Source organism: Phalacrocorax aristotelis, chromosome 1, assembly GCF_949628215.1.
Source record: "Phalacrocorax aristotelis chromosome 1, bGulAri2.1, whole genome shotgun sequence".
NCBI lineage: Eukaryota > Metazoa > Chordata > Aves > Suliformes > Phalacrocoracidae > Phalacrocorax > Phalacrocorax aristotelis.
The window spans coordinates 124,916,606-124,944,421 of record NC_134276.1 but is presented as its reverse complement, the minus strand read 5'-3'; the positions used below and the strand labels follow the sequence as shown (position 1 = coordinate 124,944,421).

Below are 27,816 nucleotides of genomic sequence, written 5' to 3'. Positions count from 1 at the left end.
CATCTATTCCAGCGGGCATTTTTTGGTCTGTGCTTTTCACTGCATTTTGGTGTACATACTCTACTGGAACTTGTAAGAAACAAGCCACAGAGCACAAGGTGAAATGAAGATTTATTTGTTGAAAAATAAATATTAAAAAAATTAACAATTTACCATTTGAGTCAAGTCTCCTGCATGAGATTAGTGCCTTCCACATACTCAACAGTCAGCATCCACCACGGCCATCACCAGGCTCCAACTTCTAAATCACAGTAACTATTATACATCTATTTTTCTAAACTACTCCATCGGTCTTTCCCTCCCCTCTCTATACTAGTTTAACATGCAGCACAGCAGGAACTAAATACTACCTTTGGAGAATTAAAGTAGTACAGGAAGCTCATGAGCTGACCACTTCATTTTAAAAATGCAAAGTGCAGCCCACAACAGAACGCATGGCCTGGACCCTCCTCCCCTGGAATCCCAAACGGAGAGAACGGATGAAAATCTGTAGCGAGCTACTTTGGTGGACTCGGCTGAAGAGGTGACACGAGCTCAGTCCTCTTCAGTCTGTGAGGACAACTAAGCACCTTGTTTTAGGAACATGGTATAGGAGTCTCCAGTGCAATCCACTCAGCAGGGATACAAATGGGACTGGGAATTTTTGGGGGCTTCAGTGAAAAAAGTACACAGTCAGTTCTCAGCCAGGTAATACTTAAAGCACTCGATACTCAATCTCTGTGTTGGTACAAAACAGGCACTTTAAATATCCATAATACAAACACACCAGTATTCTGTGTATAGAAAACCAGCCAGTAACAGCCCTGATATAGCTCCAGAATTTCAGCCTGCAAGACTTTAAATTATTTTTAAAGAAGTGGCAGAAAACACAGTAATGCCTGTTGTATCAGGCAGCGTTACTACCTCGGCAGCTGGGAAGCCTGGTTAAAGCTGCATCTAAGCTGCTCTTAATAGTCCCAGAATAAGTTACAGTTCAGCTCCTTACTATAGGTCAGTTCCCTCTTCACTCTCAACCTGCAGTTAGATCCCAGTAATTCAAGTCACAACTTTTAAGCTCCATTTTGGCCAACTTGCCTCGAACAACAGGGATTTTACATGATAGGAATTAAGATGCAAGACAACTATGGGTAGAAGCAACCCCCCCAGAGCCTCCAGGACACACCAGTTTTATCCGTGGCTTCAGTACTAGCTCCTTACATTATTTCAACAGATTTTTTTTTTAAAATAGCAGTAATACTTGTTTCACTTCAGCTCTTGCTCCCCACTAAAGAAAGCTTGTCTCAAAGTTTGCATGCGCACCCGGCTCAAAGCAAAACCTCAACTATATCAACCATTAAAAAAAAATCCCTTTCAGACAAGGGATGTACCCGCATACACACATTAACAGGGCACCAGCTACAGGTTCCCAGCTTTCCTGGCTGGATTTCCTTTCCCCTGTACTCTTCCACTCTCCCGGTCATACCTCTGTGGGCGACAGAAGGAATCAGAGATAAGACTTGTTAATTCCACATCTCCTCCTCATTTTCTCTGAAAGGTTGATGTGAGAGAAGATGCCAGGAAGTCAGCCATCATTAGTCCTTCCTAGATTCAGAGCAACCTCAAGTACGCAGTGAGAGCACCACTGCAGAGAACACTTTCATCAGAACCTGTTCTTATACATGTCAGAGAGACTTGAAGGTAATATTTATTTTTTCAGTTTACAGGTGATACGTCATTTACAAAAAAAATTACAGACAATGCATCCTTTCAGTGCAGGTTCAAACTAGTTCAAGAACAGGCAAAAGTCTGATGATTTGGAATGCTAGTATTCGACAGCACATGCTTTTTCCCTTAATTGATTGGGTGGGGTAAGGAACAGGGTACAGGTCCGGTGAAGAGGGGAAAATGCCAATGTAAATAAGGCCATGCGAATAAAAACTCCTCGGGAGAACAGGACGCATCAGTCAGTCTGGTGTATTTTTTTTCCCAGGTAACTGATGCAGAGATTGGAAGTTCCAGAAGACGTTTGACACTTGTTATGTGCGGTGCCCTTAGAAGCTGCCAGTACCTTCCAGTGCTTTCAACTCTACCCCAACGCTATGATTTCAGATCACCTACTGAGCTAGCTAAAACAGAATTATTACATCATTACGTCTACTCTCCACCATTTCACTTCTCAGCTGGAGTTGCTGGGAGAAAAGCAGGTCAAGTTGAAAATACAAGTGCTGCTCTGTGGTGGCACAACTTGAGAACAAGACAGTTTGACCACAGCATGGTTCACGTCTTTAAAAGATGAAATACATTAGACAATTCAGCACAAGCAAATCTATGATTCCATGACAGAAGCCCAAATTAGTGCGTCATAAATTAAGCTACATCGGTTATGTATTTGCATGAGGTTTATCCAGCCACATCAATCCAGGGAGAGGCAGGATGGACTGACTGACTACCGCACCAGAAAGATCAACCCAAAGCAAGAGAGCCCTCTGTGAAGTCCCCAGCTCAAGGAAGACAGCTCATGCGAGTACTTCATGGTTTGCCAATCTGCTATTTGCAGAACAGCTGCTTCCTTTCTACAGTATTTGTCATCTTGGACAAGACAGGGTCTGACAAACAAGGAAAGCGGTACAGATTCTAAATCTGTGATTTCAAGTTTTAGCCTATGCTTTGTTCCTTACCTCACTTAATCCTGCAAAGGGGCTATTACAAGGAGCAGACTAGAACACAGCAGTCTCTAGAGACTGACGAGAATTTAGACGGTGTATTAGCTGTTACATTTAAGCAAGAGCATCAGAGGTTACAAAGATTATATGCAAGCATGACCTTACCTTGGCAGCTCTACTCCCAGCAGCGCTTTCTGTTTTTGAAAGTCCCTCTGAACCCTCCAGAACAATTTCCGGTGACATTCAAGTAAGGACTGCTGCACAAGAACATGGCCTTTCTTCCAGTAAAACCTACGCTGAAGCAGTGTTACCCAAGCTCCTTCCTCAGCCAACCTTTTTACTAGCTCTCCTATACAGTACGCTAGGGCTTTCTGGGGCGAGGAGAAGGACTAGCAAATTAATTCCCTAGTAGCTGCCACAGGACTGTTTCCAAGTAAGTTATGCAGAGGGTGGGAGGGGCTTCAAGGGAAGATTGTGCATGCTTGCATATGTTTACAGGGATTTTCTCTGCACCTACTGACTTAAAAAATCCCTCTATTATTAAACAGTTTGAAAATTATTTTTTTTCCTTTTTGCAAGATTAAAATCAACCCTCAAGGATTAATTGCATATAAAAAAAGAAAACTATTTTACAGCACTGACTAGTATTACCTTTAAAATCAACAGGAAAAAAACCCCACATGCTGTAATATTGTTTGATAAAGCAAAAATCGCCCACAACATAATCACCCAAAATCAACCAGTGTGAAGTTTTTATTTGCATGGCCAAAATATCTGCCTTTCATTCCCCTGCAACTTTATTTCCCTTAACCCGCTTTAAGGTTTTTGCTGCAGAAGGAACGAGACGCAACACCGCATACTTCCTTGAACAACCACTCCCACAACACCTAAACGTTTAACAGATGTAGCAAATGACAACACCACAAACGGGGAAAAAACTAAGTTCCACCATTCAACATGGTCTGCAACAGCGTCTTTAGGGCCAGCTGAAGTGGGCAACTTCACTTTAGGAGGTCATTTCCTCCTCATTTCTTTACAGTGTTGGTGGTTTCAATCCGTACTTCTTTGCAACTTCCGTCTGGGCGTAGGCAGCATCACAGAGCGAGTAGAGGTGAGCCATCTCCATTTCAGATTTGGCCAAGTTGATAGCTTTGTTGAACATTTCAATGGCTTTATCCAGATTACCTCTGAAATAAACCATAATGTCATCCAATTAAGACCAGCAAAGCAATCTTTTTGTCTCCACAGCATCTCTTCTCCTTCAGGACTTACACTCTCCACTACTAACAGCTTAAAAGGGCTTTGAGAAGAGCCACCACGAGAACTTGCGATGACGAGCAAACTGAGAGAAGTTGTTACCAAGCCTAAGCAACTAGGACAGCTGTCAAACAGCCTTCCTCTTGAGAGCCCCCATGGGGTGGTAGTAGTGGATAAAATGTTCTCCACAGGACACCAAGTTTACTGCAAAGATAATGCTGGGACAAATAAATGAACTCTCACCTCCCTTGAAAAGAGTTTGTATACTTCAGAGAAAAACTAGCACAGATGAGAGCTCACATTATTTAAATAGGAAACAATTGCAAAATTTCTCATGGCAAGAGTTTGTCTGTTCTTTTGATGGCTGGACATGTAAAAAAAAAAGACTCAGCTACACCCCGAACTTTTGCACAACTGTAATACAATACACTGTTACACACTAGTGCATTAGTCTTTCCTCTTTATGCTGTGAGCTTGCAAACTGCAGTCCTGCTGGAATTAAACCCAAATCATCAGGCTTGAGAGTACAGCTCAGGATCCTCAGTACTAAGGTATGTTTAAGGACTACATTAGGTAAGCATTACTAGGCTTCCTGTGTAAGGAAGTCACTTTAAATGCAGAAGGGATGTATTTAAACACACACAGACTCGTCTCCATGTTGTCCAATAAGTATGAAATTGGTGAAAATGAGAATTGTCAAATCATAAAGCAGAACTATGCCATAGGGAAAGGAAGGCTTCGCCTCAGAGTTACAGAACTGAAATCAGGAATTCAGATAAGAGGTGGCCTTGCACAGCACTGCGGAGAATATCTTAAGAAAGGCTTAAGATCCATAAGAAAATCCAAAGGAATTCTGTAATTCCAAAAGTAACTAAGAACTCTTAACACCGCAATTCAACATTACCTTTGCACTTCAATCGTTCCCATGGTTTCATATGCAAAATCACATTTGTTATCAATTTCAATGGCCTTGCTTATAAGTTCTAACCCTTTGTCTAAATCTTGCTTCCACTGGAGCTGAAGTAAACTAGAAGAGAAAGAAAACCTTTGAACAAACTTCACATAACCCTCCAAAAACCCTCGCCACGTAAGCACAAAAAAGAAAAATCCCAAAGGTATTTAATTCCTAATGCAGGGCAGACCGTAACTTCATGGCTTTTAACTTTCAATAAGCCATGCTACCAATGTAATGACTCTAGAGAAAGGTAAACTCCTCCCAGAAAGACTTCTTACAAGTTGTTTTATGAAAGAGAAAACTTAAGCACAAAGCTGAAATTCAGATAGGGCTGAAGTAAAAGTCAGATATACTTCAAGCAGACACTCTATTAGGACTGAACACTAACGAAAACTTTCCTGAAACTTATTTACAGTTCAGTCAAGAGAAACTGTAGAAATACATTTAACAGCACTGACATGTTTTCACAAAGTTATTTCTCCTGGCTAAAGTTCTAAACACTAGCATTCAATTCAGGTTGATCCATGTAAATAAGCCAACTGCCCTTGACAAAAGGGACCACAAACCTAATACATACCCTTTATGAACATACGTAGTGGCGTTGTCTGGCTCAAGGTCAATGCATTTATCATACATTTCATCAGCCTTGCCAAACTGCTGTTGATCAGTTAGTGCCTGCGTCAAAAGAGAAACCTGGATGTCAACACACAACCAAACCATGCACTCCACGATAGGCTAAATCTAATTAAAACCATACTAACGATGTGAGATTAGATACAGCGCTCTTATTGCAGGACAGACCAGGCACATCAGTTACCGGAGTTAAGTTTCAAAATCTAGACTTTTAGAAGAAAGTTGCTAGGCTTCAAGTGCACAAATTACTGATCACAGTACCATCCGTACTGCAAGCAAAAACTGTTCTAAAAGTCTGCACCTGCAAGTCTCAACTTCTTCCTTGTTCAAATATCGTCTTTCAAAAGGAAACACATCCACACAGCCCACCTACTTAAAATCAGAACATCGCATGCTTCGTACTAGAACCAGCAGTACGTTTTCTTAGAAATGACAGTCTGTTACAGGTATACTCTGAACATCTGTACTAAACTCTGCTTAGCTAGTATGTGTAATTTGTAACAGAATGAAACTGTTACCCCAGTTCCACATATTTAACTCCCAAATTACCTAGAGTAATCCATCGAGTGAGATGGCACACACACATGCAGGAATTCAAGGGGAAGTAGGATACAGAGCTCTGTCTCCTAATAACCACCCTTGACTCTCAATTATATTCTGCTCCACAAATTCCCCCTTGACTTTCTCTACCCGACAACATCCATAATCATAAATTCAGGTAGCTTAATAAAGACAGCATGCGTTATCTCAAAACTTATTCTCAGAAATCTTCATATATTATTTGAAGAAATGCATGTTAACCAAGATAAAAGGTGCAAGAGAAGACAGCTTTTTATTTTTAAGACAGATAAAAATGTACCTGAGCATAGAGTGCATAGCCTTCAGCGCACTTTGGAAATTTTTTTATGACATCTTCAAAGCCCTTCATGGCTACTTGCACAGGCAAAGGATTATTTCCTGTATAAGCTTGGCGATACTATTCAAGAAAGAAAAAGGAAAAAAATAAAAAAGGAAAAAAAAGAAACAATACAAAAAAGGTTCATCAGACCTCTACCCACTTCCCCAAGAGATGCATGCATCGTAACAATTAAAAGTTCCAGAAGGTGACATCCTTTGTATCCTACTGTACATCCTACCAATTCTGTTTTTAGGAACTTACCATGTGTCCAAGTCTCTGGCAGAGCAGACTTGGAGAGGAAAAAGGGTGAAAGAAGGAAGCCATAAGGCCTGGTAGTTGCCAATAGCCTCCCTCTACTTCAAAGGCCTAGAAATTCCAAGCCTAGAATTCCTCCCTGTTCACACCATGCAAAGCTGTCCTCAGAAGATTCCTGCATGCAGAGGCATTGTACTAGCTTGAAATAGTTTGTTTCCAATTTCTAGAAAATGACTGTTTTCCCCAACATTAAAGCTTTATTTAAATCAATTTTATGTAATACCTTTGGTGAATGGTTTAAAGGGGAAGCCATATGAGGAGCGGCTGAAGTCACTTGGTTTGTTCAGCCCAGAGAAGGCTGAGGGGAGATCTCATTGCGGTCTACAGCTTCCTCACACAGGGAGGAGGAGGGGCAGACGCTGATCTCTTCTCACTGGTGACTGATGACAGGACCCAAGGGAATGGCAGGAAGATGTGCTAGGGGAGGGTTAGGTTGGAAATTAGGAAAAGGTTCTTCACCCAGAGGGTGGCGGAGCAGTGGAACAGGCTCCCCAGGGAGGCAGTCATATCGTCAGGCTTGGCACAATTCACGAATCATTTGGACAAAGCCCTCAGACACATGGTGTGAGTTCTGGGGCTGTCCTGTGCAGGGACAGGAGTTGGACTCAATCCTTGTGGGTCCCTTCCAACTCAGGACATTCTGATTCTAATTGGAGTGAAGATGTATGTTCCTCTACCACAAAACAGAAGAGATGACCTACTGTTTGAACAACGAACATTTCAAAATGAAAGCGGCAAACCCTTACTCCAACCGAATAAACTTGTTGCATTATTTCTTTACCTTATTGTTAAAAGATAGAGATGTTTGTTGCCCTACTTTTCCATTAAATTAGAATAAGAGAGAGAAATACAGAATGTTTTCCAGAACTCTTTAAAAATAAAGAGCACCCAGATAAACACCAGCATGTTACCTACCAGAGCAAAACATTTCTGTGCTTGAGCCAAGGCAGAATCGGGTCGCAATCGGATACATTCATCAAAGTCTTCCACGGCCTCTTCAATTTGGTCAAGCAGGATTTTCAGCTAGCCAGAATGAAAGAAAATCCTATTTCTGTATTTAATCTGCACTTCAGGCACTTAAGCGATAATTCAGTTAGCATCAGTTACTCATACCGTCTCCAGTTTCAGAACTGCCCATAAGCCTACAAAACCCATGACTAAAAATCACTGCCCTAAAATAACAAAGCCACCAGTGAAACTTTGGCTTCGTACACAAAAAGGCAATGTTCATGTGTAGGGATTGAGAATGCTTGTGTTTTAGACAGTTGCTATTACTGCTTTAGCATTATGTCCAGTCTCCAAAACTATGCAGCATTTTCTGAAGTTGCTTTGCCTCACTGTAGTTAATGCCTGTTGACTATTTGGATGTTGAAACATTTTGTCTTTCCCTACTTGCACTTCAAAAAAAATTTTGACAGTCTTATTCCTCCACAAGAGTGGAGCTCACTTCATCATTCTCTCACTTTACTGTGAAGCTACTGTAAAACATGAATTTTCAATCTGCAGAAAACCTTCATTCCCTTCAATCAGCACATAACACCATTCTTAATTCTGAGCACTAAAGAGGTCTAATGAATTCATAGAGAGAGGCACTTGATCCGTGGAAGTCTCCCTTACAAATAGGACTTAGCATATCTGCATATGGTAGTGTTTCCTTTTTTCTTCCAGCACCTTTTGTATTACAGTTCTGTGGAAGCAGGCCTCTCTAGGTCTAGAAATTAGTCAAGGACACAGCAGCGTCACAAGCCAGAGAGGGATGAGCTGAACAGATGCAAGTCTAGGCCGCAGTGCTGCAGTTGCCGAGTTATCAGGAACACACGTTACATCCGCTGTAACAAAGCTTCCTTCTACACAGATGCTGCTCTGCCACATCAGACCCCTTCACAGAGCAGCTTCTATCTGCTGTAAATGTATATAAGCCCTAGTACTTTCAAGTCAGAGTTCATATTGACAGAGGACTGAACCTCTGTCCCTCTGCGTTCTTTCCTATAGCTACAGAAATAAACTGCTTCTGCCTGACTTGAACTGGCAAATTAGACTTACATGTTTATTCCTCAATAGTTCCAAATTAGGAGTTCATCTTTCTCTGCCACAAACAGTAAAAAGTGTCTCTTCAGTATATACTGAAATATTCGGACAAAATCTCTAATGTTTCTTACTTGTCCTCGATGGTGGTAAACATCTGCATTCTGAGGATCAATATCAGCAGCCATGTTAAAGTCTTGAGTGGAGAGCACGGGTTGCTGCTGCTGCATATACATACTTCCTCGTTTGATCAGAGCATTAGCTCGGAGCTGTAAAAAAAGGTCAAAGAAACATCAGCCACTCCAACATTCCTCCAGATTTAAGGCTGTGTTACAATTACAGTAAATTTTTCATTTGACTAGTTTCCCCCACTGATGGATTTCATTCATTCTAAGCAGAAATGAATTTCATATTGCCTCTAAATGAACTCCCTTGCTTACTTTCAAATATGTCAGCCTATGTTTCCGAGTGGATTTTCAACCCAGCCAAAATCCTTTATAAAACAGGTTCCCTGTGCTTACAAATACATCAACATTTTTCGAAGCAGTTCAAGAGAAAAACATTAATTGTACTTCCATATGAACTGACTTTTCAGACTGAATAAGCCTCTGATTCATTCTATTTCCTCTGTTCTTTAGTTTGTGTTACTGGGCACAGCTATCTCGAAAAATCAACAAGCCCTTGAAAAACAACTTGTCAGGAATAAAAAGATGAAACAGTAAATAAAACAGAATACTCCCATTATAGTATGCAAAACCTTGGAAAAAATAATTTCTTGAGCTATACTACAAGTTTATTGTCTAACTTTTACATTTTCTCAACCCAAACTACAATCCAGCCGTGAGATTCTTACCTTCACATTTGCATCTTCCATGCTGATGACCTGATCTAGGTCTGGTTTGGCAGCATTTGCATTGCCAATAAGTAAGTAGAAAGTAGCCCGCAGAAGCAAAGCTTCTGCCATGTATTTTCCCTTTGCTTCAATTTCTTTCGTGCTTTCACTGATAATTTTGTCATAGTTCTCTTCTTCCATATATTGTTTTGCTCTCAAATAGCCAGAGCTGTAAATGATATAAGAACAGTTGTATATATACACACGCATTCACTGAGCAGTGCAATTCCAATTCAGATTTTTCATTAAACCATAACAAATACTAACTTTTGCTATACTCAGTTTCAACACCAGCATAATACGTAAAGTTACAAATATTCCTGGACAAAGCCATCACAGACTGAAAGCAATTTAGACAAAGAATGGCGAAATTACATTGAAAATAAAGAAGAGAAATGCTTTAAAGCTCATGACCTTGAGCTTCATTTGTCCCTTGAAATTTTTTTTCACATGAAGGACAGAGAGAATCTCTGCCTTAAGACAAGAGGGCTGGGATGGAATTCCAGGTCAGAAAAGTGAAATATTAAACCTAGCAATGTGCAGTTTATATGCAGCAAGAGTTACAGTAAGCACTGCCTCGTCCTCAGCTAAGTGACCCGGATTCAGTGAATCTGCCTGTAGATCTTACTTAAAAATTAAAAAAATTCATAATGCTGTTTGCAATGGTTTCCATACTAATAGCAGTGGTATCTTCCAAAAATAAACTGGAAAGCAGCACAGTAAGTTAAAGCACCATTCATGTGGTACTCAAGCTCCACTCAATAAAAGAAAAAGCTAAGCTTTTCTGTGTCAGAATAAACCTCTCATTTATGTGCAATTTGACTCCAGAAAGATAGAACACCCTTTCAGCCTCAGTTGCTGTAAATTCAGTTTTCATTAAAAAAGACCCTCTTCCTAGCTTGTCTTCTCCCTTCCAATCCAAAGACTACCCTTCTCTCTTCCTTGGAAACTCTCCTTCAGTGTAAAAAATTCCTTTCTCCAGAAGCACTATTCAGCACTCTCCAGTCCTCCCATCTCGTAAGATTTACTATGATACTGCAGTAAATATTCAGTGTATCTTCCCAATCTCATTGCCCTTCCTCTGTTTAGTGGATCGAAGCCACCTACAGTTTGGAACTAGCCAGTCAGCTTTCATAAAAGTTTCATTTTTAATACTGATCTTATTTCATAGGCTCACTTTATTACCACAGGATTTCCCATGCCAAGTACTATAAAAACAACAGCAAGTGACACTGAGCAGAAAGTCAAAATCACTGAAAACTTAATTCCAATAGCAAACAATTCCCAACTGTACTGTACACTCACTTTTCTTTTACTTCAGAAGCCTCTCCCTCCTTATCCTTATCTTCATCTGATTTCTCACCCTTAAGCAAAGGTTGGGAGATTATATCATCTGTGAAAGAACTGAAGTAGGATTTAATGAACTGTGGTGAGGGCATCAGAGGCTCACGATTCTGAAACAGAGAAATGTAATTTCAAGTCATTAGATGGTATAAGATCAGATGGTAAATATGGAAATGGATAAACAATTGTGATTGCAAAAAAATTTGTTCATGAAAGAACCAACGTATGGCTTTCCATTATCTCACTTGATAGTCTGATATTTTTTGTTTGAGTTTGATATTTAGAGATTATTTAAGCTTCAGATGACAACGCAATACCCATCACCAGTAGAAACAGTGAAGATATTCAAGAGAGGAGGGAGACAGTATCTTTCTCCATGTGTGGCTAGAAATGAGGGCTCTTAAGATATCAGAAGATATTTGGCAGATGTACTAAAGCAGTATGTGTGCACATAAATTGGGTGAAAAATGCAAGCTGGCAGTTTAATCATAAGCCTAAATTCAAGTAGATTCTGAATGCCAATTTGACCTTTTCTCCAAGCTGTCCAAGGAAAGCTGCTACTGTTATAATGAAGAATAATGAGGCAATATCCTAAACCTATGTGGAGCTTGGGCCAGATACCACACATTTTACTTGAAGGCCCAGAAGTAACACCTCTCAGATACAAAATCCTTCTCACAGCCGAAAAATATTTCTTGCTCAAAATGAACACTGCGCACAAGAATTACGATTCAATCCCTCCTGCAAGAGAAGTCTGAATGCACTTTTCTGAATTTCTCTATTAAGTTCTACTGTCATACTGCCTATTTGAAGCACAGCTACTTTATGATGCTACCACCACCACACTAATAGCACAATACATTTTTGCTACCTCAACATCACACATTAATGTGAGTTTCTATAGGAAAGAAATTCAGCATCTCAAAACCAACATGGATTTCAGTACTTCAACCATCACCACAAAAAACAAGCATGAATGTTTTACTAACAAGTGAGAATGTTTTAATACCTGTCCCAACTTTTTTGTAAGCCTACAGCTGCTTACAACAACTGCTCCTGGCTACCCTTACACTTCCATATTTCTCTTTTTTGCAGCGTCCAAGCATTAGTGGAAAGACCTCTGAGCCCCAGAATAGAAAGTGCAAGTATGGGCACCTATTCACAGAAACGGAACAGAAACAGCCAGTGACTGAATGTCACAAGTAATTTGTGGTAGTTAGGAGATGAAGGCATATTTCTTAAGACAGAATCAGGAAGTCTGACTACTAATAAAAAGATGTGACTTTGCACTGCATCATTTTTTCTTAAGCAGTGCTTTTATGCTTTTCTTCTTTTTATTTTTAAAAAGATCCCAACCTTAAAACAGGATTATTTCGCCACTTTCTAAAATGCTTGAATTCTGCTGTCAACTTAATCTTTCCTGCATGAAATTTATATTTATAAAACCAAGAATAACCTGGGGAAAAAGCCCTCAATCATCATTCTTCTCATTTTAAACTATTCTTTACATAGGGAACCCAGCATTTTTACACAATTTTCATTATTATTTATAAACTTTCCTATCTCAACACACATACCTAACTCAACCATCTGACATGCAACTGAACATTTGGCTACCGCTGTTCCAATATATCCCATTTCCATTATATTGCAAGTCCAGAAAACCCCCACGTAAGACAGCACACCAAATTAGGTGTCTCCTGAATGTCACAATATGACTATTAAAGGGAAGCAATTGTTAGAAATAGGCCTCTCTTCCCTACTGAGGTTTCAAAAAGTTTGGACAGGACCCAAAGGAAAACATCAGTGCAACAGTAGCTTTGTACAAAACCATTCCTGTCAACTCTTATACTTCAGCAGATGAACACAGCAACTGCTTACAACAGTCAACAGAATGCCAATAATCAACATTTCAACAACCAGTGAGGCGAAATCAGAATTTGCCAGCAATATCACAAGCCTTACTTTGTATTTCTCTTTGGCCTTTTCTTTTCCAAGGAGTTTAAGAACTTTATCAGCTAATAACATACTTTGCTGGTTCTGGAAGGCTTCTAAAATGCAGACTGCAGTGACATCTAGAAAACAACATACAAAAGTGAAATTAAAGACAAATTCTGGTAGTCACTGCAGTACACTAAAATGTGCCATGATTACAATGCATTACTGTCAAACTAATAAACATCCTCTTCAAGGGTAAAAGCCTGTTTCCAGTTTGCTGTATTTACCATGTTTTCCAAGATAAAAAATTGTATCCAAAATTATTTCCCTGTGATAAAAGGGCTTCATGACAGTGAGTGAAATAATTACGTTTCTTTTTATCTTCATGTTTTTATCTAGAGCCAACTATACTTAGATGAATAGTGAAAATTTATACCTCCAGCAGGGGCTTTCAACACTTTGAAACTTTGGGGATAGTAATTATGTTCATATTACGTTCACATTAAAAGTGTTAACACAGCTTCTCTTCTGGGACTGGTCCTAATTTTCTACTTTTAAAATTCCCATTCAGTCAAATCACATCTTGCTCCTTCCTCAGTTAAAGAAATCTTCCCATATTATATCTCAACGTTTTCTGCTCACCTCTCACTTTGGAATGTAGCAAGTTTAAAAGAGAGAGCTTGCTGGCCTATTTAAAGTGTCAGCCCATATCACATCACTCATTCACACATAGAGCCTCTGCAAATGTCAACCCATTGCTGCCTGCACCATGCTTTGCTGTGTGAGGTGCGCTCACATGCTACATTACCATTAACTAGAGGATCCAGAGAAATGTAATACTACCACTGATTTTTCCTATTTAATTTTCAATTAAACATCAATAAAGATAAACAGAGTTTGAACTTGAAATTCAAACAGCATATTGTTTGAAAACACTTGAAAAATCGAATTGTTTACCCTGGAGTTTAAGTATAGTTTCTCTAATTCTACACCCTATAGGTACTTATGCCATCATTTATACCGAAACTCCCCACAGCTCTAGCATGGTCAAGCAGTACATCGGAGTCCCCAGGAAAACACGCTACACCCAGAAAGTGCATGAAAAATAGCGTGCAGTAATACTGTACTACACCACCTTAGCAGACATGCTTTGTTCAAAGTGGGCAGCTGTAAACTAGTGCCCAGGCTTGGGTGAGGCAGCAGCCTCTTCCCAAATTATACTGCCAGGGATCACTGGAGGGTTTGTTTTTGCTGGTGGGGGTGATTTCTTTTTTTGGGGGGGGTGGGGGGGGGTGGGGGGGGTGTGCGTTTGGTTTTGCTTTCCTCAACCACAGACATACCCTACTTCCTGGGATTTTACTGGCCATACATGGTTGGCAGGTAAAAGCGGTATTGTATTAGAAAACTGGTGTAGTTCAGAAAAAGCAGGTAATTTTCAGATCTTAAAAAGCTGCAAGCTAGAAATCAAACACAAATCAAGGTTGAAAATAATTGCTACAAACATTACTGTTACTAACATTAAAACCAAGTTATATTTAAAACCTATCCTACTACGGCACAGCCACTTGATCTTTCTTGGGGTTTTTATCATCTGTCAGGTTATTGCAACTACATAAGGTTTAGGTATTATTATAGCACTCTAGAAGTGCAGCTGTTGGTCAAATAATGTTACAAAGGACTACACTAAATGACCCAAGTAGTCCTTTTCTAGTCACTATGGTCTTACAGAGCAGAAAGGCATTCTGCCAGCAGATAAATAAATGAATTTACCTTCTAATTTAGCAGACCTAATTCTTAGCTGTTATGCATAATGAAACTGATTTAAGTTAGATTTGCCAGTCAGATCATTTATTTTCTGTCCTTCTTTGATGATGAGCACAGCTGAAAATTTCATTTGTCTTTTAATCGTACATCAGCAGGAATTATGTCACTTGATGAAATTTAAATGGGTCCTTTCAAACAGCGTCCCTTAGTTCAAAAGTGGCCTCAGACAACACACCTGACCTGTAGCACTCCTTAATTTTCATGGCTTCCCAGCCACATCTTCCTGACAGTCCAAAATGTATTCTGTTAGGAATTGTATTTGGAAGGATGACACAGTAGTTTCTGCCAAATACATAGCACTAATATTAAAACAAGAAGTTACTGAAGCTGTTTTCCCTTTAATACCTGACAAATACATTTAAAAGACTGCAATTCTCTTGTGTCTGACCATTATCTCCACCTGCAAAAACACCTTGGTTTCTGTAGTAGCACCATTTCTCTAAACAATCAGGGAAGAAAGTTTGTTATTGTTTGGAAGTAGAACAACTGTTGTCTGGGTTATCCACTCAGCATGTTACAAGAATTCTAAAAGATATGGAGATTCCTGGAAAAAAGAATGCCTTGAGTGGCTGCAGTAACATCAATTTCCAGGCAGCTATTTCAGATCTGAGCAGATGACAGCTTGAAAAATGGGAAATGGCTTCTTCTTACAAGAGAAGAAAATGTACTTGCAGTAGCTATGAATGGTTTTAAATAAATAATTCTGTATTACAGCTCTCAGGCCCCCAACATAAGAAAGGCATGGACCTGTTGGAGCGAGTCCAGAGGAGGGCCACAGAGATGATCAGAGTCCTGGAGCACCTCTCCTGTGAAGACAGGCTGAGAGAGTTGGGGCTGTTCAGCCTGGAGAAGAGAAGGCTCTGGGGAGACCTTACAGCAGCCTTCCAGTACCTGAAGGGGGCCTACAAGAAAGCTGGAGAGCGACATTTTACAAGGGCATGTAGTGATAGGGCAAGGGGTAATGGCTTTAAACTGAATGAGGGTAGATTTAGATTAGATATAAGGAAGATATTCTTCACTCTGAGGGTGGTGAGGCACTGGAACAAGTTGCCCAGAGAAGCTGTGGATGCCTCATCCCTGGAAGTGTTCAAGTCCAGGCTGGATGGGGCTTTGAGCAACCTGGTCTAGTGGAAGGTGTCCCTGCCCATGGCAGGGGCCTCGGAACTAGATGGTCTTTAAGGTCCCTTCCAACCCAAATCATTCTATGATTTTATTATTACTGCAGCTTCAGAAGTAAAAACAATCCCAGAAGTTATCCTCTCCAAAGCACCTGAGCTAACTCCACTTTTAAGTATACACATCGAGACACACTCACCTTCTAAACATTCCTTCTTATTGTCTAGCTTCTCATGGGCTTTTGCGCGTCTGAAGAGAGCTTTTACATATTTAGGATTAAGCTCAACAGCCTTTGTGCAGTCTTGTGCCACTTCTGTCCATTTTTGCTGCGGGTAGAAAACAACACAATGAGAGAGGCCCTACTCAGCTGCATTATATTAGCTTTCCACTACCAACTCCAGGGTCATGCCCACCTAACAGTAGCTGCAGTTCCCAGGGCTCTGGTTCTACCTGCTTGCTTCTATTTCTGCAAGTTTCTCAGTAAGAAACTGCCAGGCACCACTGGAAGCCACCTGCACCAGAAGAGCCACAAAACAGAAAAGGAATTCCTACAGAAAAACGAAACCAGACAGTTGTACAAAGCATATGGGAGAAGATAATGAGTTGATGCGAAGATGCTTGCAGGAGGTAACACTGGGACTGAAAGACTGGTGCAAAACAAATAGAAGAAAAAAAAAAAGATGTAAACATAATGAAAACCAACAAACAAGTTTAGCAAAGTACTAAAAAACTTTTTAAAAATTTGTTATTTCAATTTACTACACTATGTTACAACAAAGGGATGATACATGAATATGTAGGAGTAGAGCTGGTCAAGGGTATCAAGAAATAAAAATCCATTTATCTGCAAAATTGATTATCAAAACAGGCTTTCCTAATAACTGATGAAGACAAACCACACACATTTGAGATTCATTATGTCATTAGTGTTATAAGTAGTATTTGATTAGGCAAGAACTGTTTTATCTCTGCTCTAACTTTCAAGACCAGATTTCTCTAATCACACAGCCTCTCGCTTGATACTTCAGACTGTACAAAGCCAATTTTTCCACTCCTTTATACAGCTCACCAACTTGACCTCTAAGCAAATCTATTGATACCACAATAAACAACACTGGTTGACTCCTAAAACTAATATCACATATACTTAGCTATTGAGTAAATATTATTTCCGCATTTGCAAAATTTAGGTCTCAGGCTTTAGTAGAATTTCTGTGATTGTTTTGTTCTATTTTTGAAGTAGCATCCTTCCAAAATATTTGGCCCTTCACCTAACAATTAAAGAAACACTCTACTAGAGAGAAGCAAAATTAACTTGTATACAAGAAAATTGTTCCAGAGGATAAGAAATTAAAAGCTTGTCTTACCAGAAATGGACACATAAGAATTGTACGAGATAGACTGAGAATAGCTAATAGAAAATAACTTTAGTTTATGTGGAAAAGTATGATGAGCTAGTGAAGAACAGCTGCAAACAATGGCATCTTGTTGTAAAGGCAGTAGAAATCACCACCTGGGATCTTTCAGTAGACAGAAGCGACAAAATACATAATTTATAATGCAGCTTTTTAGAACAAACACATAATTAATTTCTTACCAGTTGTTCATAGGCAGCAGCTCTATTTTGATAGAAGGTAGAAAGATCAAGGTTTTTCTCAGGAGGGCACAGGCTGATAGCCTCAGTGTAACACTGAATAGCTTGCTCATATTTTCCTGCTTTAAAATATTTGTTTCCTTTGTTCTTGGCTGCTTGGGCTCTATCAAGAGGGCTCTGAAAAAGGAAGCGATAGGTCAGTTCAAACAAGAAAAGCATCACCGCACGCAAACTATGTGCTTAAGGGCTGATCCTCAAAGATGTAAAATGGATCTGAGTGGTAAATCTAGCCTAGACTTCTGAAAATCTCACTCCTTCCGTTTTCTGGAAGAACACAACAGATTTTCTCTTGCAAATACATCAAATAGGAGACAAACTTGAAAAGATTCACTACAATGGTATTAAACAATGCAGTGATTTCTCTTTGGAAAACTAAACAGGTTTTAATCTTATCTGACTGGTGATCAGAAGAACCAATAAGTTAAGTTATTCCTCCAAAGACTAATATGTGAAGACAACAAAGCCCTCAAAGCAATTCAAATAGGAAAATTTTCCTACTGAAATACATATAGCCTATAAGACCAGAGCTGACTCAGCAGACTATGAATTAAATATGGAAAACACTTTGTGGAAAGACCTACTGGGCAAGACGAATAAAACCTGTAGGGAAAACAAAGCTGTTTTCCCTTCCATACACTAGAACAATTAACTAACTTTACAGCTAACTCCTCTACAGCTTCAGGCAACCTGCTTCATCCAACCACTAATACAAAGTGCTGGACCATCACAGTCTGTCATTCTTAGCAGAGGATGGAAAATTTTGCTAACTGGCCTGTGACCCTGCTAAATGAATCTTTACATTCTGCACTGCCTGTTGATCATCTGCATTTCTGCAGAAACCAACATTGCTACCCATAACCCCTAGATTTACAGATCAGTTACCAAACATTGCGATTTATAAGGAATCAGATGTAGAAAGCCACTCTTTATCAAAGAGGTATGACCCACATTCCAAAAAAAAAAAAAGAGCTGCAAAAGATCCTAACATTCATCTTCTGGATTTCTGCTCCTCTTTCACGGCCTAGCTTCAAGGATCAACATTTTGGGGCAGTTCAGGCTAACCTGCCAGACCAAAATGAACAGTGGTATGAGCACACATGCCATCCTACTGACCTCTCAGAGGAGGAAAAGAGTACAAACTTAAAATTTTTAGCATCTCAATGATTTTTAAAACTGAAATCTGAGGGGACCCAGGAGCTGCTGTACAACCCCACTTTTAAGGCCTGCTTTCCAATCATGGCATGAGAGTATCAGATAACGGGTACCAGTCTTAGTCCCTACATAAAAATAGGCATCCAAATAGAAGTATCCTACAGGCACTCTCCTGAGGAGAGACTTAGAAGCAAAACCATTTAAGGGAGGGAATTTCTTAAATATCCCTACTGCCAGAAAGCTCTTCTCTCATGGGTCACCAATCACTGGGCTTACAGGAAATCAATCTGCACCACCTCCATTGTTTACAGAGCAAGATAATCTGTATGGCTTTTAGATTTTTGTTTTTTAATGATTAAAATTCCAATTAATAAAAGGTTATTAACTTCACCCCTTTTTGTACACAGTGCTCATGTTTTTACTGAAAGCCAAGTAACTGTTTTTGCAAAGTTGTTTCTTTAAAACTTAACCCAAGTCTGAACAGGTTACATTTACCTCAAGTATATCCTAAATTTAGCTCCCAATACAACAACACTTTTCTTAACTAAGGGAAGGGTTACACATATGCAGCAGACAAACTTAAATGTGTTAAAGTCAGCTTGAATTTTCCTTCTGCATTTCTACAGCAAACCACATTAGAATTGCATTTGTGAAATAATCTACAAGATTCAGCGCTGTTCCAATTTACTTGGTACCAAAAAAAAGCCACAAAACGTGGGCCATGTTGTGTACCATTCAAACATGTGTTCCCAGTATGAATTATTTAAGACTGTAGAGATTAAGCCTACACTGCAACTACATTACTGCTTTATGATCACTGCCAATTCCTTTAGCCCAGGGATCTATTACACCAACATACGCCTCAGGCTGACCAGCCTGTCTGCTCTACCCTATGCACTCTGACAGCCCTGCACTGCAGTCCCCGCATAAAGACAGGTGCTACAGATGAGGGCTACTGGATAATATTCAAACGCCATGGCTGCTCCAGTGTCAGGGTTGGGCTAGGAATTACAACTAGAAGCAAGAAATCTGTAGTTCTGGGGCTGTCACTGGTGCTCTGCTGGTTCTTGGGAAGCATCAAGTCTTCAGACAAGCCTAAGTGCAGGAAACAGGGATCAAAACCTTTAGAGAGTACAGGCATGACACCATAGAAAAACCCACTAAAATTAGTAACTCTGTTATCAGAGTAAGCTTTGAATAATAGCAGTAGGACCACAGACCACACAACCAACTATACAGAAACGAATCATTGAATAGATGCTAACTCCATGGTTACTCTGTGTCCCACATATTGCATGACGCAAGAAATTTCGGGACAGGGAGTCAGGAGTTAGAGCACAACATGCTATCATGTAATAAAGTCAGCAATAATGCCCATGGCAAGAAAGAAACCAACTTTAGTTTGTTTGTTCGTTTATGCTGCCTTAAACTAAACTCCCAGCTCTTAGATGGTTTCTCTCTGCAATCTTAGTCACATTATTCTGCTATAGTCCTCAGTACGCATGCAATACACTGTTGAACTGAATGGCTGCCATTTTAAATGCAAAGGCTGATGCAGCTCGGTATCATCAATAAGCCCATTCTGATAAGGACTTGGATGAAAAGACAAGGGTAGCTTAGTATCTCATACCCATGAAAAATGGATCCCACACAGACTGTAGAGAAACTGTGCACTCAAACAACCCCAAAATGTTGTATCTATCTTGAAGCCCAAATGGTGATAAAACACAATGCCAAGTTTTAAACTCAACTCTTTTTTTAAATAATGATCCTGATGAGATTTATTTTCTTAGCAAACATGAAACTCTTACCATAGAAAAAAATAGCAGAAAATAGTGGATTAATTTATAGTTTTGGTATATAACTGATCAACTTACAGAACAAAACCAAAAATACAGCTTTTATTTTAATTTTGTGAAATATTTTAAGAACGTTCATAACCTTTAAAAAAAAAGCAGCTTAATAATTTCTGTTTAAATGACATATTCAACTTAACTAACTGCAACATAACCTGATGAAGCCAAAACCAATAAAAAGCTAAAACTCATGAGTCTTGTCTTTTGCTTTGGTATGTTTTTGTTGTTTGTTGTTGGGGTTTTTTTGCAGGCTTGGGTTTTTTTTTTCCTAAAAGATATTAAAGAACTCATGGCACATCATATGCTGCAATAACACACACACACAAAGAAAGAATATAAAAATTAATTCTGAACATAAGATCAGTTTTTGAAAGAGTTTATCAAGCCTTAGATTTAACACTGACAAAATTTTTAAGCTGCTGCTTCTCAGTCCTCGGGTCCTTCTCAATTGCTACACCAAGGATGTACACAAATAAGAAACTGATTATGCAAGCAAACTTAATGTACTACACGCACAAGTAATCAAAAAAATCTCACACCTTCTTCTTCTATTTCCTTGCAAATGTAATAATTCTAGATATTATTCTCCAATTTCACTGCTTCTCCTCACCTCACCCACTGCCATTCCATGAAGTGCACTGGTCATTTTTTGTCCCCAAGGTGAAGGTCCATATAGAGCAAGACAAACTCTCACAGTTTGTCATCTTCTGGTCAAAGAATATGTGCAAAGCAAAACAGCTCAATAAAATGAATGGAAGTGCACCATCAATTATCTGCCAAGGCAGTATAAACAAATAGCTCAGAAGTTATCTGCAGTTACATAAAAACCCCAACATCTCAGTACTTAGGACTGCTTTCAGCAACTGTTCTCTAACAAGTCTTAAAACAAAGTTTAAGCCAAAGGATGCTTGTGTATTTGAGAAGCACTCAGTTATCTACATAACTAAACAAGTGAATTGCTCACTGTCTAAGGACTAGACAGTACTGACAAAAATTTCTTAATTGTTACTTTAACCTCAGCAAATGTGCTTTCCTCACAAAATGCTTATGAAGTGCATGCAAACAACAGCAACTGAACAGCAACAGACTGCCAGCTGCAAGAATAATAAAGCTTAGTAACACCCAGCAATACCAATACAGTTAAACCAAAAGTTCAGAACTTCATATACTTGAGGGAGATTGTTTTTTAAAGCAGAGCAAGAAATTTGCTCCCAGCCAGTGAGGACAGTGATTTACAACAGAAGCACAAGCAGCGAGTTTCAGCATTTTCTTTTGGCTGAAGAGGATTTGCATGAGCCCTTGTCCGACAGATGACGTGGAGGGGGAGTACTGTTTCAGCCATCTTAATTCATCAGCCTGCAAAAATAATTAAAAAAAAACGTTCTGGTCTAGACTTTTCTCCTCTCCAAATGAGAGGACCCTCTTGATGAGATCAGGTACCAAAAAAAAAAAGTGTTTTCTGAATATCTGTCTTTCCTCCTTTTTTGACTAATCGTCATCTTGAGTCTTGTGTCAGACCTATGCTGAAAGACCAAGAGTCTCCTTAGCACTAAAACCACTATGACAAAAAGTATGTCCACATGAGCTTAAGATGTAAATTCAGAGCACAACAAGGACATATTATAGTTAGAAATAATTAAGCTAAAGTTTACAGTACAATTTGTCAGCATTCTCCATCAGTCACCTTCCTTTTAAATGAGCCTGCCATTCAAGCCTACCATGAATAAGCGAGCTGCGCGTGAGCAAGACCAACAATTATTCTACTGCTATTACACACACGTTTAAGAGTTTTCTACACCTGTCCACTACGGCTGGCATGAAACATGGAAGACTTACAGTAGGTCAATAGTGAGATTTATTAGGCAACAGGTGCACAGCACAACAGCAACAACTTCTTACATACTTTGCTTAGATCAATTCAGAATAAGTATCAACATAAGTATATCTAGACAAAGGGGTTTGTTCATATACTGATCTAACGTCACAGCAGGGAGATAGGCAACATTCAGCAATTGCTACTAAAATAGATACTGGAAAGAAGCCATACTAGTTGGCTGTTGATCACAATATGTGGCACCACACAAGCCAAGAAGTTTGGCCACATTCACCTACCATGGCACTCAAGGATTATATCCAGCTCAGAGGAAAATCTGCAAACACAGTGAACTGCTGTGGACCCAAATGGCTTTGACTGCAACACACAATGCTGCACAACTGACTAAACAATTCAAGAATCTCTGCTTGATGCTTCCTCACATACCAAAAATACAGGGTTAGCCTATGAACTTGCTGAAAGAGTTAAGGGGTGAGATTTGGGCTATCGCAGACGGAAGTTATTTCAAGTTAAGGGGAAAAAAATACCTAACCAACCGACACATTACCTCGCTGCCTAACCAGCGCTTGCTCCTGTCAGACAAGAAGGTTACAAACTTGCTAAGAGGTTATCATAGAATAAGTAAAAAACCATGAATCAAACGGGCATCAATTAATGCAATAAATGCAAAGCAGTTTACTTCCCCAACATGTTCAAGTTATGCAATATTCACTACAAACTAAGAAAGTGTGTAAAAAGCAACTGCTGTTACTGAGTAACTAAAACACATTCCATCTAAACTATAAGAAACAAAGACAACTTCTGTAATTAACAGATGCAGTTTGACTTCCCAACCTTTGAGTCATCCATAGATGCACAGTTTTATCACTGGTGTTTAACTGGGGCAATACTACTAGTTTACTGCACTGTTGAGGAGCTGTGCTTACAGGAAAAGGAATCTCAAAAGTAGTTCAGCTTTTCCCGATATAGCACCTATGCTAAGGGCTTCTGCCAACATGTCAGTCACAGATCACACACTTGGCCAATGCATCTGTGCCAGGAGAATCCTCCAGTGCAGACACAGCCTGGGAAAAAAAACCATGAGACCTCTGCAGCACGTAAAAGAGAAGCTTGAACTGCATGCAAAACAGTAAAAAGTCTGAATAAAGAACAATGAAAATTTTAGACCCTATGAATTTTCAAAGAACAAACAGAAAAACTCAAGGTCATGTTTTCAGAAAGAGTGACAGAGCATCAAACAGATACAAAAGCTGGTTTAATGAAATGTACAAAAAAAGTCTGAGTCCTGAGTTACATTTAAAAGTAAATTAATAGTTACCTGACACACACATACACACAGCTGTTGGTAGCACATTCATTATTGACCTACGTGTTTTCTAAAATACTTCCCTCTTGTGTTTAGACTGTGAAATGAATTACTGACTCTTATTCACTGTACAGATTTGTATCTGAAATCCCACTGAGTTTAAAAAAATACCCCACCATATTAGAAAGGCAGACCAATACAATGCAGATAGTTAACTAAGTGTAAAGCACCTGAAATGGCTATATTTTCAGTCAAGGGTCTTATCAATAATATCCATAACTAATAAAATACATGTGGAAACATGAAATCTACATGGCATCACTGCTTTGGATATGAGGAACAGGAAGGCAGTCCTCCCTCCTACAGACATAAAGCAGTCAAGGGAACCTGCAGCTACAATAATCTTCCTGCTGCAGCCATATTTTGGCCAGCTAGACAATTATCTCATGTAATCAGGCAAATCTGACACTTTCTCCTATAGCTTTCCTAAGTAACATCTCTCATTTCTTTACAGTATAAGCAATGACACTCTTCAAGAACTCTGGATCATATCACTCAACCATTTATTTATTCTTAGATGTATAGAGTCTTCCAGTAATTTAATTTGTGGAGCAATCTGAAAGAGCTAAACACACAATATTTCAAATCAAGTGCTATAAAAGTTTTAAATGTTTTAAGTGCTTGCTTCAAGTACAACTACAGGACGACTACAAGCCACTTGACAGCATATACTGCAATTCAGAAATACAATCAAGAAACCCAGAGTTAACACAGTTAACAGCAAAGTCACTGCAGCTACACAAAGGTCATGAGCAGCCTGCACACCAGAGCTCACACGTTGCAAGCACACTGCCATAAATATGCCAGATCCAAGCCAAAGTTACCAGAGCAAACAAAGTCTGAATTTGTTCTCTGTTTACTACTTGCTCAGTACTCTTTTCCCATGAACTAACACATCACTGCATTCAAGTAACTGCCTCCAGGTCCAGCATAGCTTTTGCAGCTCACTACGCTTCCAGCAATGCCTACGGGTACCTATGATTCACTACATATGGAAGGTGCCACTCTCCTTACCACCCCCATGTGTCCCTGCCCATGCCTGCTCACTCACATTACACTAGTTTCCACTGCTAAAATAATCAAGCTTAAAACTGACCTTTTCCAGTCTCCCAAAGTTGATTTTTAATGTCCTGATCATTTCAGACAGTAAGTTTTAGCCATGGTCTGACATTTCAGAGCACTACAGGTAGTATACAAGAATGGGAGAAGAAAATGCAGGAATATCTCCATGGGATTTCCTTATCAAACAAATCAGTTTGCCAAATCCACCACTTTAAGCATGCTTGTCAATTGTAATGGCACTTCAGTAACACAAGATGACCGTCATGATACATCTGTGACCGCAGATGTGTGGAAAGTGCATCTTAGAGGAGTTTTTCCACATACAGATATACAAGAGAACCATGGATCTGATCTGAATTCTGATTTTCCATGCTGTCCTTCAATTTTTGTACAGACCATTTTATCTGAAAATTCTCAGAATGGCAATTTACAATAGGATAAACGTAAGTTTTGAAAGCATATCTACTACGGCAAGCTCTACTCTGAAGTATCAGTTTCTTGAAGTGTAAGGCTTTTGTATTTTCAGGGAAAATATTTCATTTTCGAAAGATTTTGGTTGTATTTTTCTTTTCACTCCGCTGTACCCAGCATCTCAGACTAATAAACAGATCACAGGTTTCCTTTTCAAAATACTATTACTGGAAGCAACTAACGCACAGCTGCTCTACACCTCAGAACCAGAAGCACATTCACCCGACAGACAGCAGCACGTCGTCAGCCCCATACTCACGTGGCTAACGCGTACTTCATGACAAGATGCGTTCGATAACGCACTTTTCGAAGTACCTGGAGGGGAGCAAATACACGCGCTCCGAACAAAGCGCTACCAACGGCAGCCAGAGCAGCAGAAAAACCCGTGAGCGTTAACGCCGGGTTACCAGCGCTCCGCCGTTACACGGGCCGACTTCCCAGCGTGTTTTAGGCCGAGCCCAAGACGCCGCCGCCGCCCGAGCGCGCACACCCACCCGCCGCAGCGCGCGGCTCCATCCCCTCGCACGCGTCCTCCGGGGCCGGGACTTTGACAACCACTTTTTGGAGGAGCCCGGCGGCCTGCCCGGCTCTATCTCCTCTCCCGCCGACCGAGGGCCCGGCCATCCCCTCCCTCCCCGTCCCCTCTCCAGGCGGAGGCAAGCCCCCTCCCTGCCGTTGAAAGCGGCGCTTCTCCCCTCCCGCCTCTTACACCGGCAGGGACTAACGGCCGCCGCGCGCGCGCGCGCGCGGAGGGGAGGGATCCGGGCCAACCGCCGCCGGCGCGCGCTCACCATCTCCTCATGGCCGGGCCCATCGGGCTGCCCGCCGCCGCAGGGCCCGGGGCTCGCCCGCCCCTCAGGGGTCTTCCGCTCGCTGGCGCCCTTGCCGCCGCCGCCGCGGCGGGCCGCCCGCCGCCCCCACAGGTAAAACGCGCCGGCCCCCAATAGAATCGGCGCCCCCAGCACCAACGCCAGCTGCCAGCGGGACAGCCCCGTGCCGCCGCCTCCACCACCGCCCGCCGCCTCCACGGGCTTCGAGGCGGCCATGACGCGCTCACACCGCCGCCCGGAGGAGGGAGGGAAGGGAAGGGTCACCGGACACCCAGGGCTCGCCGGGAGGGCACGGGTCGGGAAAGCACTTCCGCCCGGCCCTGCCCGACAGCGTCACCTGCTGGAGCGGCGGTGTAACCTCAGGGCGCCCCGGGGCGGTGGAGCGTGCAAGGCACAGAAGCCCTCCGGGTTAAGTAAATTATTAGGCCCGGCCTAAATACTCTGAGTGTGTCTTTAGGTCCAGATTAATGTTGAGCAGAAGGTGTTTCTGGACTGCTAACACATAAGACTGATGCAAAGCTTGTAGGACTTTGTACTAGAACATTTTGAAACAAAATTATTCTTGTTATAAATGCCATTTCCTTTTTTTTTTTTGTTATTAATTGAATCTGCCATAAAATATTTCAATATGCAATACTGGAGTCTTGCGTATGTTGTATATAGATATTCATTCTATATATGTCTGTCTATGCCTGCTTAACATCCTTACCTGTAGGCAGAGACAGCTTACATTTCTGTCTCTACTTGTCACTAAAATCGGGAATAAACCTCAACACCAATGTAGTGTTAAGAAGCAGGCATTCTCTTTATTGCAGTGCTGGATGCACAGGGGATTCTTCCACCTAACGTGTACACCTACTGGAGTTTATTTTTGACATTTATACATGGAAGTTAATGCACCATGCTTATTTCCCTGGAGGACTCGGCTGAGGGTGAAAAGGAGTTGTCTTTGATACTTTTTTAGACTCGGATAACACTAGTCATCTCATACTTAGAAATTTCATTGTAGGCAGGAGGGAAATGGAAGGAGTATGTGTGAAGACACATGCTGCACTGAAGAAAAAAAGGACTGAAAATAAAAACAACAGTAAGATTGCAAAGCAAATACCTCAGAAGCCTAACTAAAATTTGCCCTGTGGGACTATGAGTCAATATATCTCGATGCTCAGTAGTAAACAGCTTGAGCTGTGTCTCCCTTAATTTACGGATTATTACTATTTATGTAAGCATATTTTGCCAAAGCTGTGGGACAGCCTCTCTCCCACTTTTCCCTGTCACCTGTCTCGTCACACCAGAAGCATTTCCTACTCCACACAACAGGCTGCAGTTCTGTCTCACATGTTAGAAAAGAAGAAACTTGAACTGTATGATAGAAAATATGTATCAACAGGCAGATAACTTCCTACTGGGACAGCCTGAATTCTGCCCACATGGTGCTTCCCATGAGCTAGCATAGGCCTTCAGATGTACCTTGCCTGTACAGATTGGTAGCCTCAAGGACGCGGTCAAATTATGGCTGTCAGAATATGGCCAGGAATGTTCTTCCTCACCCAGAGAATCAGCCTCCACATCCTTTTTATTGCTTCAGGTGTCTTCTTACTGTACTGTTTTGCAGGTATTCCTCTTTCTCCTGTCCATCTGTGCCTCTGCCAAGAAAGCAGACTGCTGCAGGTTTGGTTGCATCTCCAAGCTCTGATACGCAACATCTGAGGATATGCTGTCTGCACGCCCATGTACTCCAGGCCCTTGTGC

At 40.7% G+C, this 27,816-nt stretch overlaps 1 protein-coding gene across 1 annotated transcript; it reads right to left on the bottom strand.

Moving 5' to 3' along the window:
• Positions 1 to 94: 94 nt before the first annotated feature.
• Positions 95 to 26,334, bottom strand: TOMM70 (translocase of outer mitochondrial membrane 70). The gene is made up of 12 exons (XM_075105381.1): positions 26,026 to 26,334; positions 17,437 to 17,610; positions 16,039 to 16,165; positions 12,927 to 13,036; positions 10,923 to 11,071; positions 9,579 to 9,786; positions 8,860 to 8,994; positions 7,616 to 7,723; positions 6,347 to 6,463; positions 5,432 to 5,529; positions 4,804 to 4,926; positions 95 to 3,829 (listed from the first exon to the last, which is right to left on the bottom strand). The coding sequence occupies exons 1-12, from the start codon at positions 26,278 to 26,280 to the stop codon at positions 3,676 to 3,678; spliced, it is 1,758 nt and encodes a 585-aa protein (XP_074961482.1). The 5' UTR covers positions 26,281 to 26,334; the 3' UTR covers positions 95 to 3,675.
• Between the last annotated feature and the right edge of the window lie 1,482 nt (positions 26,335 to 27,816).

What these genes read in the sequence shown, in the direction of transcription:
- TOMM70 (XM_075105381.1), bottom strand. Translation starts at nt 26,280, where the DNA reads ATGGCCGCCTCGAAGCCCGTGGAGGCGGCGGGCGGTGGTGGAGGCGGC. An exon ending in GGCCCGGCCATGAGGAGATG is followed by an intron (nt 17,611 to 26,025) that starts GTGAGCGCGCGC and finishes TTCCTTTTTCAG; the next exon opens with AGCCCTCTTGATAGAGCCCA. An exon ending in TTTACCACCATCGAGGACAA is followed by an intron (nt 7,724 to 8,859) that starts GTAAGAAACATT and finishes CATTCTGGCTAG; the next exon opens with CTGAAAATCCTGCTTGACCA.